Source organism: Patiria miniata, unplaced genomic scaffold (genome assembly GCF_015706575.1).
Source record: "Patiria miniata isolate m_02_andy unplaced genomic scaffold, ASM1570657v1 HiC_scaffold_17, whole genome shotgun sequence".
In the NCBI taxonomy this organism is placed as follows: domain Eukaryota; kingdom Metazoa; phylum Echinodermata; class Asteroidea; order Valvatida; family Asterinidae; genus Patiria; species Patiria miniata.
This window is the reverse complement of record NW_024037055.1, coordinates 8,159,924-8,174,874: the sequence shown is the minus strand read 5'-3', so window position 1 is coordinate 8,174,874 and position 14,951 is coordinate 8,159,924. Positions and strand designations below refer to the sequence as shown.

Here is a 14,951-nt window from a genome sequence, read left to right as displayed (position 1 = left end):
TTTACAACATCACCACGATTATGTTATTAAAGTGCAGCAGTGGTGAATCAGGATTTGGGTGACTAACCGCAGGGAAAGTATGAAAATTGATGATTCGTTATTATGGCTGGACACCATGACACTCTAGGTGGCGCGTTACATGAATATGTTGACCTCGCTACACGGCACACACATAGCTGCCAACTATTACGAATTTTTTCGTAATTATTACGAATTTTTTGTTAAATTATGAAAATACGAATTGCCACTAAAAAAAAAGGGGAAAAAAATACTTGTAACGTATCGTTTTTGCCCGAAAACTTCTGGCAAAATGTTACGATAATGGATGGACTGGTGACAAGACTAATAAGCATTTTATTATTTTTTTTTTTTTAATAATCCTACGGCCTACAGTACATTATTAATCACAACAAGAAGGGTATGCACATGTATGTGTACATGTAAACCATGTACCTATACTCGATGTTGGTAAAGCTGGTACATACACTGTTAATATACAAGCAGTTGAAAATGACCGCACAGGTTGATTACTAATTGGGATTTTGAAAAGTTGGCAGCTATGTATTGAGGTGGTATCGTCAAATGAGCATTGAGATGATGTGTATAAAACATGCGTGTCAACTATTTTTGGGGGGGGGGGGCGGCTGGAGAGTGATGTTCACAGCCCTTCTTCCTTCTGTGGTTGTCGCCCTCGAAAAGGGATGCATGCACCTTCAAGCTTGGCACACTTCTATATCCATTTATGTTCAGGTGCGCCCCTTTAAAGAGTAATTAAGACTTTATTTAAGATGCACTGGTTCTATAACGCCGGCTTATCCTGCTAAAAAAAAAACCTCCAGCCTGATTTTGCAGCTAGATTGCCGGAGCCAAACACATTAGCGTGCTGACTGCCCAAAGTGCATGTGTATACAGCTTGACGCTACATCATCAGTCAAGTCTCGCAGAAAGGAGAAAACAAAAAAAAAATTAGAATTTACCCAAACTAGGATGATTCTGAAGTGGATGGATAAGTTGCGGCAGGTAATTTTCCCGAAGATCTCGCCCTCAAATTTGTAATGCACGACCTGACAGCGCCATACGCTGGCTGACACAATGTACTTTTTCGGCCCTCCGTCTGATCAAATGTTGTTACGACTGATGAGCCCGATGATTACACTCAAAACAAACGCGATCGCTAGGCAAGCTTTGTAGGATATGTGCATCGCATGAAAGTGCTAGAAGAACAAACGCGGTCTTGCAACACAAAAGCGCATCACTGGCAACGAGAACGCAAACCAAAAAAATATATAATTAGGCAGGTCCAGAAGGCGTGAAACAACACCCCAGCCACTCCACTCCTGGCCAATATACTCTGCTTCACTTCTCCCATGAATAATAAATTCAGCTAGGGTATATATCTTTGGCCTGCGTAACTGCGGTCGCGTTCTATTCCCCCTTCTGCACCCAAAAATAAAGAAGGAAAAAAGCAAGCAAGCTCCCACTTTTGTCACAATTAAGCCACGGAACATATGATGTGCAAGGCGACAAGGTTTTAAAAGGAAGATTGATTTTCAAATTCAATGACAAATTCAGCTCTTATCATTTCTTTTAAACTGCAAGCTGACAAAAATACATGTTTATGCATTGCTATAGCTCCATAGTTTATACCAGCCTGTGAGATTAGCAAATCGCTCGAGCGTTGCAGGTAATTGTTCCTTTTTAACATTTCTATGGGAGCATTAAGTTTATGACGCATTGTGTCACGTGACACCAAGGTCTGCTGAAAGTCCCAAGAGCGCAATTTCCAGATCAGATCCCTGCCTTTCAATTATTGTACTCTCTCTTACATGCATCGATACTGAAAACCAAGGACTTGAAGGGAAAATGGGGGATGGGGAATTCAAGGTCCATGTTAGTTCTAATGACTTGTCTTCGCTAGTGATTTTGGCCGCAAATTGGCAAGGCTGAAGGCTGCAATGGTTTCTTGTGCAAAGCTATACAAAGGATTTCTTGTAATTGAAAAATGAAAATCAGTGGCTATCTGAGCTTAGTTGCATGATCTGAGCTAAATAAATGACAATCTTTGGAAAGACTGAAGTTCAGGGACGATCCACGCTAGAGTCGTAATCAAGTCATCACAAGTCATCATAAGTCATCACAAGTCGTCACAAGTAATCACAAGTCGTCACAAGTCGTCACAAGTCGTCACAAGTCGTCACAAGTCGTCACAAGTCGTCACAAGTCGTCACAAGTCATCACAAGTCATCACAAGTCATCACAAGTCATCACAAGTCACAGCCAGTCTCAATGCCAAGTGATAAACTTCTAAACTGAACTGTTACCAAAGACTTTCCTTTGTCATTTGTCATCCTCTTTTCCGTTTGATTGACTTATGATTGACTTATGATTGACTTGTGATTGACTTGTGATTGACTTGTGATTGACTTGTGATTGACTTGTGATTGACTTGTGATTGACTTGTGACTGACTTTGACTGCCTTGTGACTGACTTGTGGTTGACTTTGTGATGAACTTGTGGTGGACTTGTGATGGACTTATGACTAACTTGTGACTGAATTGTGGCTGACTTGTGACTGAATTGTGGCCGACTTGTGATTGAGTTGTGATCGACTTGTGATTGACTTTGGGATGAACTTGTGGTGGACTTGTGATTGACATGAGATTGACTTGTGACTGACTTGTGACTGACTTGTGACTGACTTAGTTGTGACTGACTTGTGGCTGATTTGTGGCCGACTTGAGCACTTACTTTCTGAGATCAGACATGGGATCATAGTGGCCGACTTTGTTGGACTCGGTTCGGCTCTGGAGCGCACAGACGCAGACCACCATCATGCAGACAGCGAAGAGCAACGCCCCCGCCAGGCAGCCAATGACCACGTAGAAGCGCCAGTTGTCCTTCTCTTGAACTTCAAGGACTGTCCGGCTCTCCAAAACTAATATTTTGGAGGAGGGGGGGGGGGGGAGGGCAGAGAAAGGCAATCAATAAGAGGCTGTATCAGTTAAAATGAAACTACAGTAGTAGGACCATAGAGCTATATCAAAGTACTAGAGTGCTAGCTCCTCTTTCTCACGCGCGGAGATACTTTGAAGCTGTCCTGGGTGCAGATCGACATTTTGAATTCATGTGCGTGTTTGTGGAATATAATAAAATCATAAGGAATGGATTTCGGATAATGTACTCTATGAGTATGACGGTTAAAAAAAATTCACGGCACAATCATCTGCAACGCCTACGCGCAGAGCAAAATGAAACGCTCATTTACTAATTGTGTCATTTACTAATTGTGCGTTATCGTCTATGCCAACAGCCGTACTAAAGCCGCACTAAATGTAGAGTTTTCCATAGGTTTGTGCACAAACATGGATGTGCCCAGCAGGCTTCATTTGTACAGCGAGTTAGCGCTCTAGTAATTTAAAATAACTCTATGAGTACAACCTAGTTGTTCATAGTTGGTATAATGAAAATAACTATGCCAATTTGTGGCGTCCCAGCAAGAATTCGAAAAAGGTAAACAAATTTCAACTTGAACATTTCTCTGTGCAATTATTGTCAAATTCTTAAGAATGAATTGTCCATTTTGTTTGAATAAAACTCAAATTGACATACAAAACAGTGGAAGACAGTTATTGTAAATTCCTGTAAGAGGTCTGCAGGGCATCATTTCATGAATTGTTAAAGGGACACTGGGTCCTGGAACAGCCCAATTGGGCTACAAAACGCGCTTTGAACGAGATGATGTTAATCGGAAAGAACATTTAAAAGTAGGATATAAACATCCACACAACTATCCTTTAAAAACTGGGCGTTTTTGTGTTATTCCTGTATTATGCATGCGAAAACGAATTCCGGGGTCCACTTTTGCGACCCCATAAATTCGAGCTGTTTGGATGCTAGTTGTGATTTCATTCGTAAAGTGTCCTCCTTTTGCGGACGTTGAAGAAACCATATTTTTTTGCATCGGCGATTGGTCACCGCTGTTCCCGAGACACACAACGTGTATATCGTATACTGAGAACGACACGAAAAATGTATTCGTACTCCGTCATGTCCAAGTAAACAACGGGTTTTTTTTCGTCTTTTCTCGGGAACGATAAGACATTAGGTTGGTTTCCTTTCAACCAGATGTTGGAAATAGGCTAAGTAAACAATCCAAAACTTGAAATTTTAGTGTCCCTTTAAGTGCCTAGCAAATGTCTGCGATAATAAGAGCAAGTAACCAGCCAAACTAGAACTGGTTCCCAGGTGAGTAATTATCAGGACAAAAAAAATGTTTTAGATTCGTAAATATCGGGCCCTAGATTTCTCTCACAATTCACTTAAAAATGCACTTTCAGCTTTCTTCATGCAAGGATTTTAACATGAACAACCTATTCATGTTGTATCTAAAGAGTGATTACATTTGTGCTAACAAATTGACTTAACAACGGCCCCACAATATTTCTGGGGCCTTGTATTTTTCCTTTTTTTCTTACTTTATTATTTTTTTTTACTTACTTCAACCATGGAAGTGAAATTGAATTTGAGAGAAAAAAAATGCCACAAAGCATAATCCACTTTTCTTGTGAGCAAGAATGCATAAAATAATTTATCATAAATGCTTTTGTTTTTTTCCATTGAATTTTCTATTTTACCATCAAAACCAATTCTTACTACATTTTGCTCTCCAAACAATACTTGAAAAATACTTGAAATTTCATTAAAAATGGAAATTTCGTTCAGCCACTGTCAATTTTCGCTTTGTGACGGGGGTTGGCTACTTTGCATAACACAGGGCGTGCATGTTGGCACACCTGCTGCGAAACCTGTGAATGTGTCAGCCGCAGAATTTTTTTTTCTTTATTCTCTCCAAAGTACAACTTAGGTGGCACCGAGGGTGAAGAAATTGAATTACGGTTGTGTTAGCAGCTTGTAGAGGTGTATGGTTTCGTAGCAGTATGCGTGACAAATCTGCCTGCTAAGGTTTGGGAGATGAAAAAAAAATATCTGTGTTGTCAACACTTTCGGTCAATGTAGCATTAAGAGTTTTTTACATTGGTACGTGGTGATAAATAATGCATTATTGAGAAACTGTTTTTGTATTACATTGAGCAGAAGTTAGCAAAGCTGAAAATCAATGTCACAGGCATTGTAGTAAGAGTCTGTTCAGCTACACTGGGTGAATAAAAGTCTGGTGGGGCGATGGGGGATTAGCGTAGGAGATGGGTGGGTGGGGGATGGGAGATTGGTGGGGTGGGTGGGGGGTAGGGGATAGGGGTAGAAAATGGGGGGTAGGAGATGGGGGTGAGGGTGAGTAAGGGAGATGGGTGGGGTGGGATGGGGGATGGGAGATGGGGGTAGGAGATGGGGGTAGGAGATGGGGATGAGGGTGAGTAAGGGAGATGGGTGGGGTGGAAGGATGGGGGTTGGATGGGGGATGGGAGATGGGGGGTAGGAGATGGGGGTAGGAGATGGGGGTGAGGGTGAGTAAGGGAGATGGGTGGGAGTGGGATGGGGGATGGGAAATGGGGGATGGGAGATGGGGGATATGATAGGGGGTATAGGGTGGGGTGGGTGGGGATTGGGATGGGAGATGTGGGATGGGAGGTGGGGTTTGGGGATGGGAGGTAGGGGTGTGGGATCGGGCAAAGGATATTATGATATAACTCACTTTCGCAGTGTGTGCCGATGATTCCTGGTGGGCAGTGACATATGTAAGAGTTGATGCCATCCAGACAGCTTCCACCGTTGAGACATGGCATGGACTCGCACTCATCCACGTTCTCATCACAGTGTGCTCCTAGAGAACGCAGAGATCAAATCAAAATTAATCAAACATTAACGCAGAGTTGTCCAGTCCTTATCAATCACAAGTGTATTTGGATGAACAGTATCTGAAACAGAGGCATTTAATACTTTGTTTGTCATTACTCATCCCCTGTTATGTGTGATATTACTTGTGATTGACTTGTGATGCATAGGACTGGTGTTTTGATTGAATTTTGATGGACCTGCAATTTGACTTGCGATGGAGTTGTGATTTGATGGTGATGGACTTGTGATTTGACGTGTGATGGACTTGTGATTTGACTTGTGATTTGACGTGTGATGGACTTGTGATTTGACTTGTGATTTGACGTGTGATGGACTTATGATTTGACGTGTGATGGACTTGTGATTTGACATGTGATGGACTTGTGATTTGACTTGTGATTTGACGTGTGATGGACTTATGATTTGACGTGTGATGGACTATGATTTGACGTGTGATGGACTAGTGATTTGACGTGTGATGGACTAGTGATTTGACGTGTGATGTACTTGTGAATTGACGTGTGATGGACTTGTGATTTGACTTGTGATGGACGTGTGATGGACTTGTGATTTGACTTGTGATGGACTTGCGATTTGACGTGTGATGGACTTGTGATTTGAAGTGTGATGGACTAGTGATTTGACGTGTGATGGACTAGTGATTTGACGTGTGATGGACTTGTGATTTGACGTATGATGGACTTGTGATGGACTTGTGATTTGACGTATGATGGACTTGTGATTTGACGTATGATGGACGTGTGATGGACTTGTGGTTTGACTTGTGATGATCATATGACGGAGTTCGCGAGTGCTTGCTTTAATTGTCAATACATTTTGGCAAATCCTTTCCAGTGACTTTTTCACTTTAAAACAACGTCGATGGATTCCTCCCAATTTGCTTTAAAGCCGGTCATGTTGACTCCAATACAGATGCAGTTCTCTGATTGAAAGCAATACCCTCCTAGAAAAAAATGGAAAACAAATCCGTCAGTCCCTCCTCGATAAGACGGGACGAAAAAAAAAATCTCTTGGGATCTTCCCCGAAAGAAATCGTAGAAGTTGTGAACGATATGCCTAGCACTCCCCGCATTACAGCGTGGGCCACTTGTGTGTTGTCGCTTCACATCCGCGCCAGGAATTCGATACGCCGTCCAATCAGAAGTCCATTATCCCTCCGAGTTAATGGTCTCCCCGAGAAACAAAAATCGATCTCGCTGTCGATTATGGCCGTCGCTGGGCAGGATGGGGCACAGTCTCAAATCTCCAATCTTTTTATTATTTTTTTGGGGGGGGAGGGGATTTCCTCAAGGGGATTAAGGAACTAGGCTATCATGTCCGTGGCTAAACATCCAATCTACTTTGGGATTTATGACTGTCCCAATTCACAAAAAGGAACACTTTCCTTTTTGTTTTGTTTTTTCGTGGGGGGGGGGGAGGGCTTACATGTTTTGCTGAAATGTACAACTAACTGGACATTTTAGGGGCAAAGTGTTGAGGGATTTCTGTCGCAAGTGGATATATGAAGATCTTTAAAACGGATAATGTGTGAAGTGGAATAAGTTCCCAGGGTGTTTGATACCTTTAAACTGAGTCATGTTTTAAAGCTAGAGTCCATCATTTGCAGCCATTCGAAAAGTAACTGGCGTAATTATTGTTGAAAAACAAACTTGGTTGAAAGATAGTAAGGGAACTAAACTCCCTGTGAACTTATTCTTTCTGGGAAGCTGTCATTTTGAAGTTATCAACGAAAGAAGGCATTTCCAACGGTGATTCTTAAGAAGCACCGTAGGAAAATTTAAATTAGTAGTTCGTTTTGTTATTCAGCGCAGCGCGCACAAGTATTGGAACGACGCACACGCGCGCGTGGTTGCTATAATTCGTCGGATCAGTGCGCGACGTCGCGTATAGCTGCAATTCAAAACAATTCAAAGCATGATTCAGCAACTTTTGATTTGAAATTGAGATCTTAGAATGCTGTTTTTCTCGGAATGTACAGCTGAAGCTGAGCTGAAACTTCATCAGGTTAGTTGCTCAGTATCCTTCATTAGATTTTGAACTCTTCTGTTGCTTCAAACGAACAAAATGCACAAATTACAAATGATGGACTGTAGCTTTAATGAATGACATTCCAATTTACTTTTAGATGACTACAAATGGAGAAATAGAACTTTGTTGTCAAAAAGGCCCCCAATGCTTGTTACTACTTATGTCAAATCACACTTTTAACCCTTTAATGTAATGTTCAACCTAACCACCATTCCAAGAATAAAAAAAAAGCATCTCATTTTAGACTGCGCAGTGAAATAAATATCCGACGACCTCTCGCAAAACTGATCTTTATACGTGTGTGCAGCGAGCCAAGCTGCAGACTATCCCCACAGCGGCAAAACATTCCGTCCGACAACATACAAAATTACATTCCCCGAAACGAAAACATCTATTATACAGAGATGAACACGTGCACGTCATTGCCTCATAATTGGTCGTTAATTCAATTAGAATTCACGTTGACGACAAACGATCGTCTCCGCGAGACGGACAGAGAGATCACAAACAGATCTTTAACGCAGTAGCCCTCAAGCTATTGTGGCATCCACTACCCGTTGTTGACACAGCCCAGATCTATGTATAGTCCCCCGTCGCGTTTGGACAATTGGGGCCTCGATCCTAGTTTGTAAAATGATATAGGCGGAGCTGGGAGTAGACTTTTTGCAGCGGAGATGAAGGGGCGAACTAGAAGGGGTTGGAGGGGGAGCAAGAGGAGACAAAAATCAATGGGTGCTTTTTGACGTGGATCGACCTCTCTTATGATGAATCGAGCGCCAAGGATGCCTGCCCGACACACTTTTTATTAACTGTTTCAATGATCTGTTGAGTAAGGACATGTGGAAGTATATTTCTTTTCGCTTCTGAGAAATGGAAACTATATTACAGGAGATAGTACCAATAGGTATTTGCTCCAGACACCATCGCAATTCACCATACGTCATTGCCGTATCCAGGGGAGGGGGGGGGGGGCACCTTGCACCCCCCTGGCGGAGTATTGCATTATAATGGTCAGTTTTGAAGAAGAGCCCAATTTGAAAGATAGGTCCCCCATCCCCCTCCCTCCCCCCCGCTTTGTTTTAATTTTACGAAGGCCTAGTGTCCGGACTCCAGAGGAAAAAAACGAGTGTACATTTCGGCGTGGATCGATGTGTGAGTGCGGATGGTCCCCCCCCCCCCCCAACATCAAAAGCTGGATACGCCACTGCCATACCAACTCACATCACAATCGTCTGCATTTATCATACAAGTAGCAATACACACTTTCGTGCATTGCGCCAGCATGGCGATCGCCATGGAGCAGCGCCCGCACAATGACCCGAGATGTCAACACACTGTAAATCACACTCGATAAGGGTCAAATTTGTTTCAACCTACCCCAAAAACCGGACGAGCACTGGCACGTGTACGTGTTTCCCAGGTCCTCGCATTTCGTGGCGTTGTTGCACGGCTGGCTGGCGCACAGGTCCACTTTGGTCTGGCAGTGCTGGCCGGTGTAGCCGGGGCCGCAGGCACACTCGTAGCGGTTCAAGATGTCGAGGCAGGTACCGCCGTTTCGGCAGGGGCTGGAGACGCACTCGTTGTACTCCGACTCGCAGTGAGTTCCCGTGTAACCTGGGAGAACATATGTTATAATTGTGACCATTCATCACTGACGAGCTCCAAGTCAAAGATTTCACTTTTTTTAACGCCACTCCCTAGGTATTTTTGCTAGGATGCAAACTCAATCCTGCAAAATCCTGCAACTGCCTCCATGTAAAAATTGCATACAGCCTCAATCCCCCCAAATCCTCTGTTATTTCTTGAATGTGGTCCTCAGAGGGGTGACCACTGCCTCAATCCTGCAAAATCTCCCAGCTATCACTGTCAGTATGTTCATGAGGCAGAGCCAGTGACATCCTGGAGCAGTGCGGAGGATTTCAAGTATAATCTGAGCCTTAATTTATGCACTGCTGAGCATAAACAGTACAAGGTCCGGCCCAAGACCTTGACACAGTGCATCCTCGGAAATCAGCCACACATTTTTGCTACATAGTCTCAATTCTGCAAAATCCTCGATTTCACAAAGAGCTTTCGGGAAGATTCGGGAAGGTTAGGGTTACTGTTATTTTCCAGTGCAAATTTTCCTAGACCGGATTTGATTCGTTTTAAAAATTTTTTATAGCTCCTATAGGTCCATCAGCTTGACCAAGCTTGCTAGCAATCGGACCCTGCTGCATTCAGCAGACCAAAATGAAAATGTCGTCTTGATCCATAGACTAAAGCCTCACCTGGTGTACAGTAACACTGGTAACCGTTGACCCGGTCCTGGCATATCCCGTGCACGCAGGGACTGCTGACGCACTCGTCCGCTTCCAGCTCGCAGTGTTCTCCCATCATGCCCCGCTGGCAGACGCACTGGTAGTCGTAGCCGTCGTAGCCTTGTTGCTTGTCCACGCAGGTGGAGCCGGCCGCGCAGCTGTTCGACTGGCACCCGTCGTATTCCTCGCAGTGGGGACCGGTGAAACCCGCGCAACAGTGGCAGGCATAATTTTCCTGGAGAAATAACAAAACTTGGGCAATTCTGTTATGTGCATATCGGAACCTGTATGCAGGGAAGCTAACACAACTCTATAAGTTTATTTGTGCTACACTTTTTTTTGCACCTTTTTGTTATCGTTTTGGACCTGTATAACAATATAATCTTGTTGTTTTTGTTGAAACAAAGCCTATCGATAAGGCTCCTTTTATGAGAACATTCTGTTATATGAACATGACTCTTTTTGCGATATGTGCATATCGGCACCTGTATACAGGGAAGCTAACACAACTCTATAAGTTTATTTGTGCTACACTTTTTTTGCACCTTTTTGTTATCGTTTTGGACCGGTAAAACAATATAATCTTGTTGTTTTTGTTGAAAGGCTTCTTTTATGAGAACATTCTGTTATTTGAACATGACTCTTTTTAAAAAAAAGTCTCACAAATTACTCTATTTCAGCATGTAAAACATTGGCCTGTTCCAATTCAAAATTTCCTCAAAAGAAATAACTTAAACCAGTTGAGTTAATGCTCTATAATTCTGCTATGAAGTATAAGATAGCAACACAGCATCTCATACAAAAATTAACCTAAATTTCCAACGACCTCCCACCAACACAACTCAAACGTATTCTTCATTTCTCCCCCGTGGCCCGCCCGAGCATAATAAGATTTTGTTTGTTCCTCATAGCTACATGTCCCGTACCTCCCTACTAATGTCATCCACTTGTGTAAGTGTGTCAAGAGACTCTCAGAAACTAGCCACGTGACGTTTACTCGGGGACAGAACCTGACTTGGAAAAACGGCGGGTCAGGTACGCTCGGGAGGAAATCTCTTGACAAAGATACACGGCACGCGTAGGCAATGTACATGTATGTAGAACAAAACATGCACGTTGCATTAAATCAAGGCAGCTAGTCCACCATTAGATTTAACCATTAAAGTTAAATCTTATTTGGTTATTTTTTCGGAGGAGGGGGAGGTTAAAAAAAAAATACGTGTTCAACCCAAGGTATATGTGTCACTGCAGAAGATCAGAATTTTAATTTCTAACTCAAAAACCAGAATTTTTTTTTAAATCCTCAATTTTAAAACATTTAAAGCAAATTCATCTGATCTCTCTCTAAATAAGCACTTTTAAATTCAAGTTATCAACAGCTTTATTACACAGTAATTAGCTTTTGTAGGTTAAAAAATAATTAAGAAAGGAGACAAAAGAGAGATGGAGCAGCAGTCAAGAGAAGGTCAAGTCATTGATATGCGTACAATACAGGGTGGCGCAAAAGAAGCGAACCACTATGGACAGCAATTTTTACCTACTTGTTGAACATACATGTATTTCAAAAATGCAATTTAATGATATTAAAATATTGATCTTTTAACGTAAGTGACAAGAAATGATTGCAAATGCATATTTTGTCTCTGAGATATGGTAGTTTACAAATTTCATGTGCCAAACCTGTTTGTGCACCGACGGCTTCATTCCACCTGCTTGACTGAGCTCCGAAACTTGATTTGAAGACAAAGAAACACTACACTAGGCTTACATGTGGACAACAGTGATTTTGGTGACTTGTATTCAACTTATCATAATAACACTATTCTTGCGATTTTCTTGACCATTTTTTTCACCTCGTATGGTTGAAGAGCTATATTTCACTTTATTATAACAAACCAGTTCAAATAAGTTAAGCAAGTAGGTTAAAATTCCTGTCAAAATTGGGTTTCCTTCCTTTTGAACCACCCTGTAGTCTGAAACAAAGGCTCAATTAATGTACTGAGTACAAAATTGTTTGGAGCTCGATTCGAACCCACAACTTCAAGAATACCACATTGGCAGCACTCTACAAACCTATCAAGCAAAAAGATTGGCAATCTCGCAAAACAAATCATTTCATCAAGTGTAACTGATTAGTTATTCCATGGTAAATAACTGGCCAAGCTTATTTTTTAATCAGTCTTAGATCAAAGACAGAAATTGACTGGAGTGAGATTCGAGCCTGCAACCTCAGAAAACAACACCAGTGCTCTACCAAGCTATCTAACCAAAGGTTGACATCAGTCTCTAAAAATCTTAAGGGCATCATATTTAAGGATTTGATTCACACACGCTGCTGTCTGTTATCTCCTCAAAACCTTCCAAGTCGCTATAAAACGGCGTCACTATCCTGTTGATGCAGGTGAAACGCAGCAATCATGCTGGTCTGCCTTCAAGGCAACAACAAGAAAAAGTACGATGGAAAAAGTAAAGTTAGGAAGTTGCTTTGAGACACAAGCAGGTGGGTATTTGTCCAAGGAGGTTTTTTTTTTTCTTCTTCTTTCTTTCTTTCGTTTCTGCGGATGGTAAGCGGTAGTTGCCAACATGGCGCACAATTACTCCACATCCTACCCGCGGGAAAGCCGATAGTGTTGTCTTTGACTGAGCGTCAGTCGGACCAAGGGGACGTTTCTTCTTTTATTTTGTTTTTACAGTCTGCAAATAGTCTCCAGATTAAAATTAAACATTTCCGAGGAAAGGCAAGGAAAGTAAGGAGGGGGATTCAGATCAACATGTTGGTGACTACACAACTGGCGAAGCTGCGTGATTAAAGTCTGGTTCCTTGGTTTGATAGCATATTACAAGTGAAAGTTTTGCTGTCTGATGTACTCTCATGGTCTGGCCAAGAGAAGGATATTGAATTGAATTGCTAATTTTTTGCCATTACCCAAATGAACATAAGATGTAGCAAATGAACTTTCTATAAGACATTTTACAATCATACTTCTCTTACTTTCAACAGTTATAACAAGTCAATTTCCTTTACATTTCTTCCATACTTCACTAGCAAAGAAAATTTCTATAAGCAGGGCACACATAAATGTGACCTGTCATCGTGAACGTAAAGGAAAATATACAACATTTGCAAACATCAAAAACTAAACTACCAAATTATTATGAAATACCTTATTAGATTGTTAGTGAATGACAATCTATAAAGCATCCTGTAAAATCGTGGCACCTGGTGTGCTGTCATTTTAAAAAAAAAGTGGTATTTTTGTATCAATTTCCAACACTGGTCGGCCGACCAGCGTTTGGAAAAAAATGGCTTTTTTTCAAGTACCCCCCCCCCCCCAATTTACCATATTTAGTTAGTCAGCATTTTGTTTGCAATCGATTACACACCTATGACGGGTACAAGCCAACTACACTGGTTCCCTGACTTTACAATTCCCCGACGTCTATAAATTGCTCCTTTTCATCTTAAGTGGGGTCCAGGAACCAGACTACAGGAACACGATTGTTTTTCTATCTTTTTTCCCAGCATCTACGAACACAAAACCTCAAACAAGTCAGTGTAACAATATTTGCTTTAAAATACTAACCCCAAAATCCATCCATTTCTGAAAATTACAGCAACAGAAAATGTGGTATATTCCCTTTTAAGTTGGTAATTGCCAACATTTGAAGGGGTGGTCAATTGTTTGTTTTCAGGTGAACCTTAATCTGTCAGTCCTGTGCTACCTTTCTCCAATTATTTGTGTTCTGTCAAACATCTTTAAAACCTATTTCATCGCTTTGTTATCATTGTTATGAGTTGACTGTTCACTGTAACACAACTGCAGGATTTTTCAATGCCATTTTCTCATGAAACGGTTCTCAACTTGGAGTGACTTGGTGGTCTATATTTCCATTACTAAACTCAGTACCCCTTAGTGTTGTATACCATTGGAAAGCTTTGGTTCTGCGGAATCCAGATATGTAAATATCTCAATTCTAAAAAAGTCTGACTTTAAGCTCATTTTGTGATGACAGTGGCTAAACTGTTTATGTAGCATGGTTTATGTCCATAAGCATGATAGTGTACAATAGCATATTTTTTTTTTTGCAATGAAACGATAAAAGCCCCCAAAGCAGGCAAAAGCACATGACATTTCAACTGGTCCTGAGCCACTGTTCACTCCCGAATTTGGTACAGATCGAAGCCACCACTGAAAGTTGTAGACGATCAAACACAAATTTGGGGGACTGTGTTTACAATCGATGACCAATGGATCTAGAACAAACCTACAATGTGCAATGCCGGCAGCACATTTGTTACCGAGAGTCCAGTCTGCAAATGTTAAAATTAAGAGCCTCTGTATGGCCTAAAAACTTGTAGTACACAAGACACTGTTGACATACAAGACTGTACAAATGTCAGCTACCGGCGCGAGTGATCTATGCAAATGTTAAAGCGGTTGGCATTTCGTTCAAGTCGGACGTGTGGGAGGTTATTGTTGCCACTGAATCTTTTTTTTATGACTAAGTTGAAGAGTACAGTGCAATGATCAGTAAAAAAGGATTCAGGAATTTTGCTGAATATGTCGAATGGCACACTTTTTCGGAAGTTTGGCAAAAATTAACAGAATGCTTTAGAAGAGCAATATGATTTCGCATTGGATTTCCCAAGCGCTGGCTAGGCAATGTCTGTCACGTTCTCTGCGATTTGTCCATCAATACAAAGCCGGTTTTGTTTAAAAAATACAATGCTGAACATTTCTAAAACAACTGGAAGAGTCACGACCAACGTTTACAAAAACAGTCGCTAAAATGTGTGACTCCTAAAT

At 41.6% G+C, this 14,951-nt stretch overlaps 1 protein-coding gene across 1 annotated transcript in view; it reads right to left on the bottom strand.

Moving 5' to 3' along the window:
* The window catches only part of LOC119723732 (fibropellin-3-like), a 63,564-nt gene that overhangs the window by 1,492 nt on the left and 47,121 nt on the right, over positions 1 to 14,951 (bottom strand). Inside the window, exons 6-9 of the mRNA XM_038194549.1 lie at positions 10,114 to 10,378; positions 9,221 to 9,457; positions 5,652 to 5,780; positions 2,750 to 2,936 (exon numbers count right to left, since the gene is read on the bottom strand). Of these exons, the coding sequence (XP_038050477.1) occupies positions 2,750 to 2,936; positions 5,652 to 5,780; positions 9,221 to 9,457; positions 10,114 to 10,378 (818 nt within the window). The remainder of the gene's footprint in view (positions 1 to 2,749; positions 2,937 to 5,651; positions 5,781 to 9,220; positions 9,458 to 10,113; positions 10,379 to 14,951) is intronic.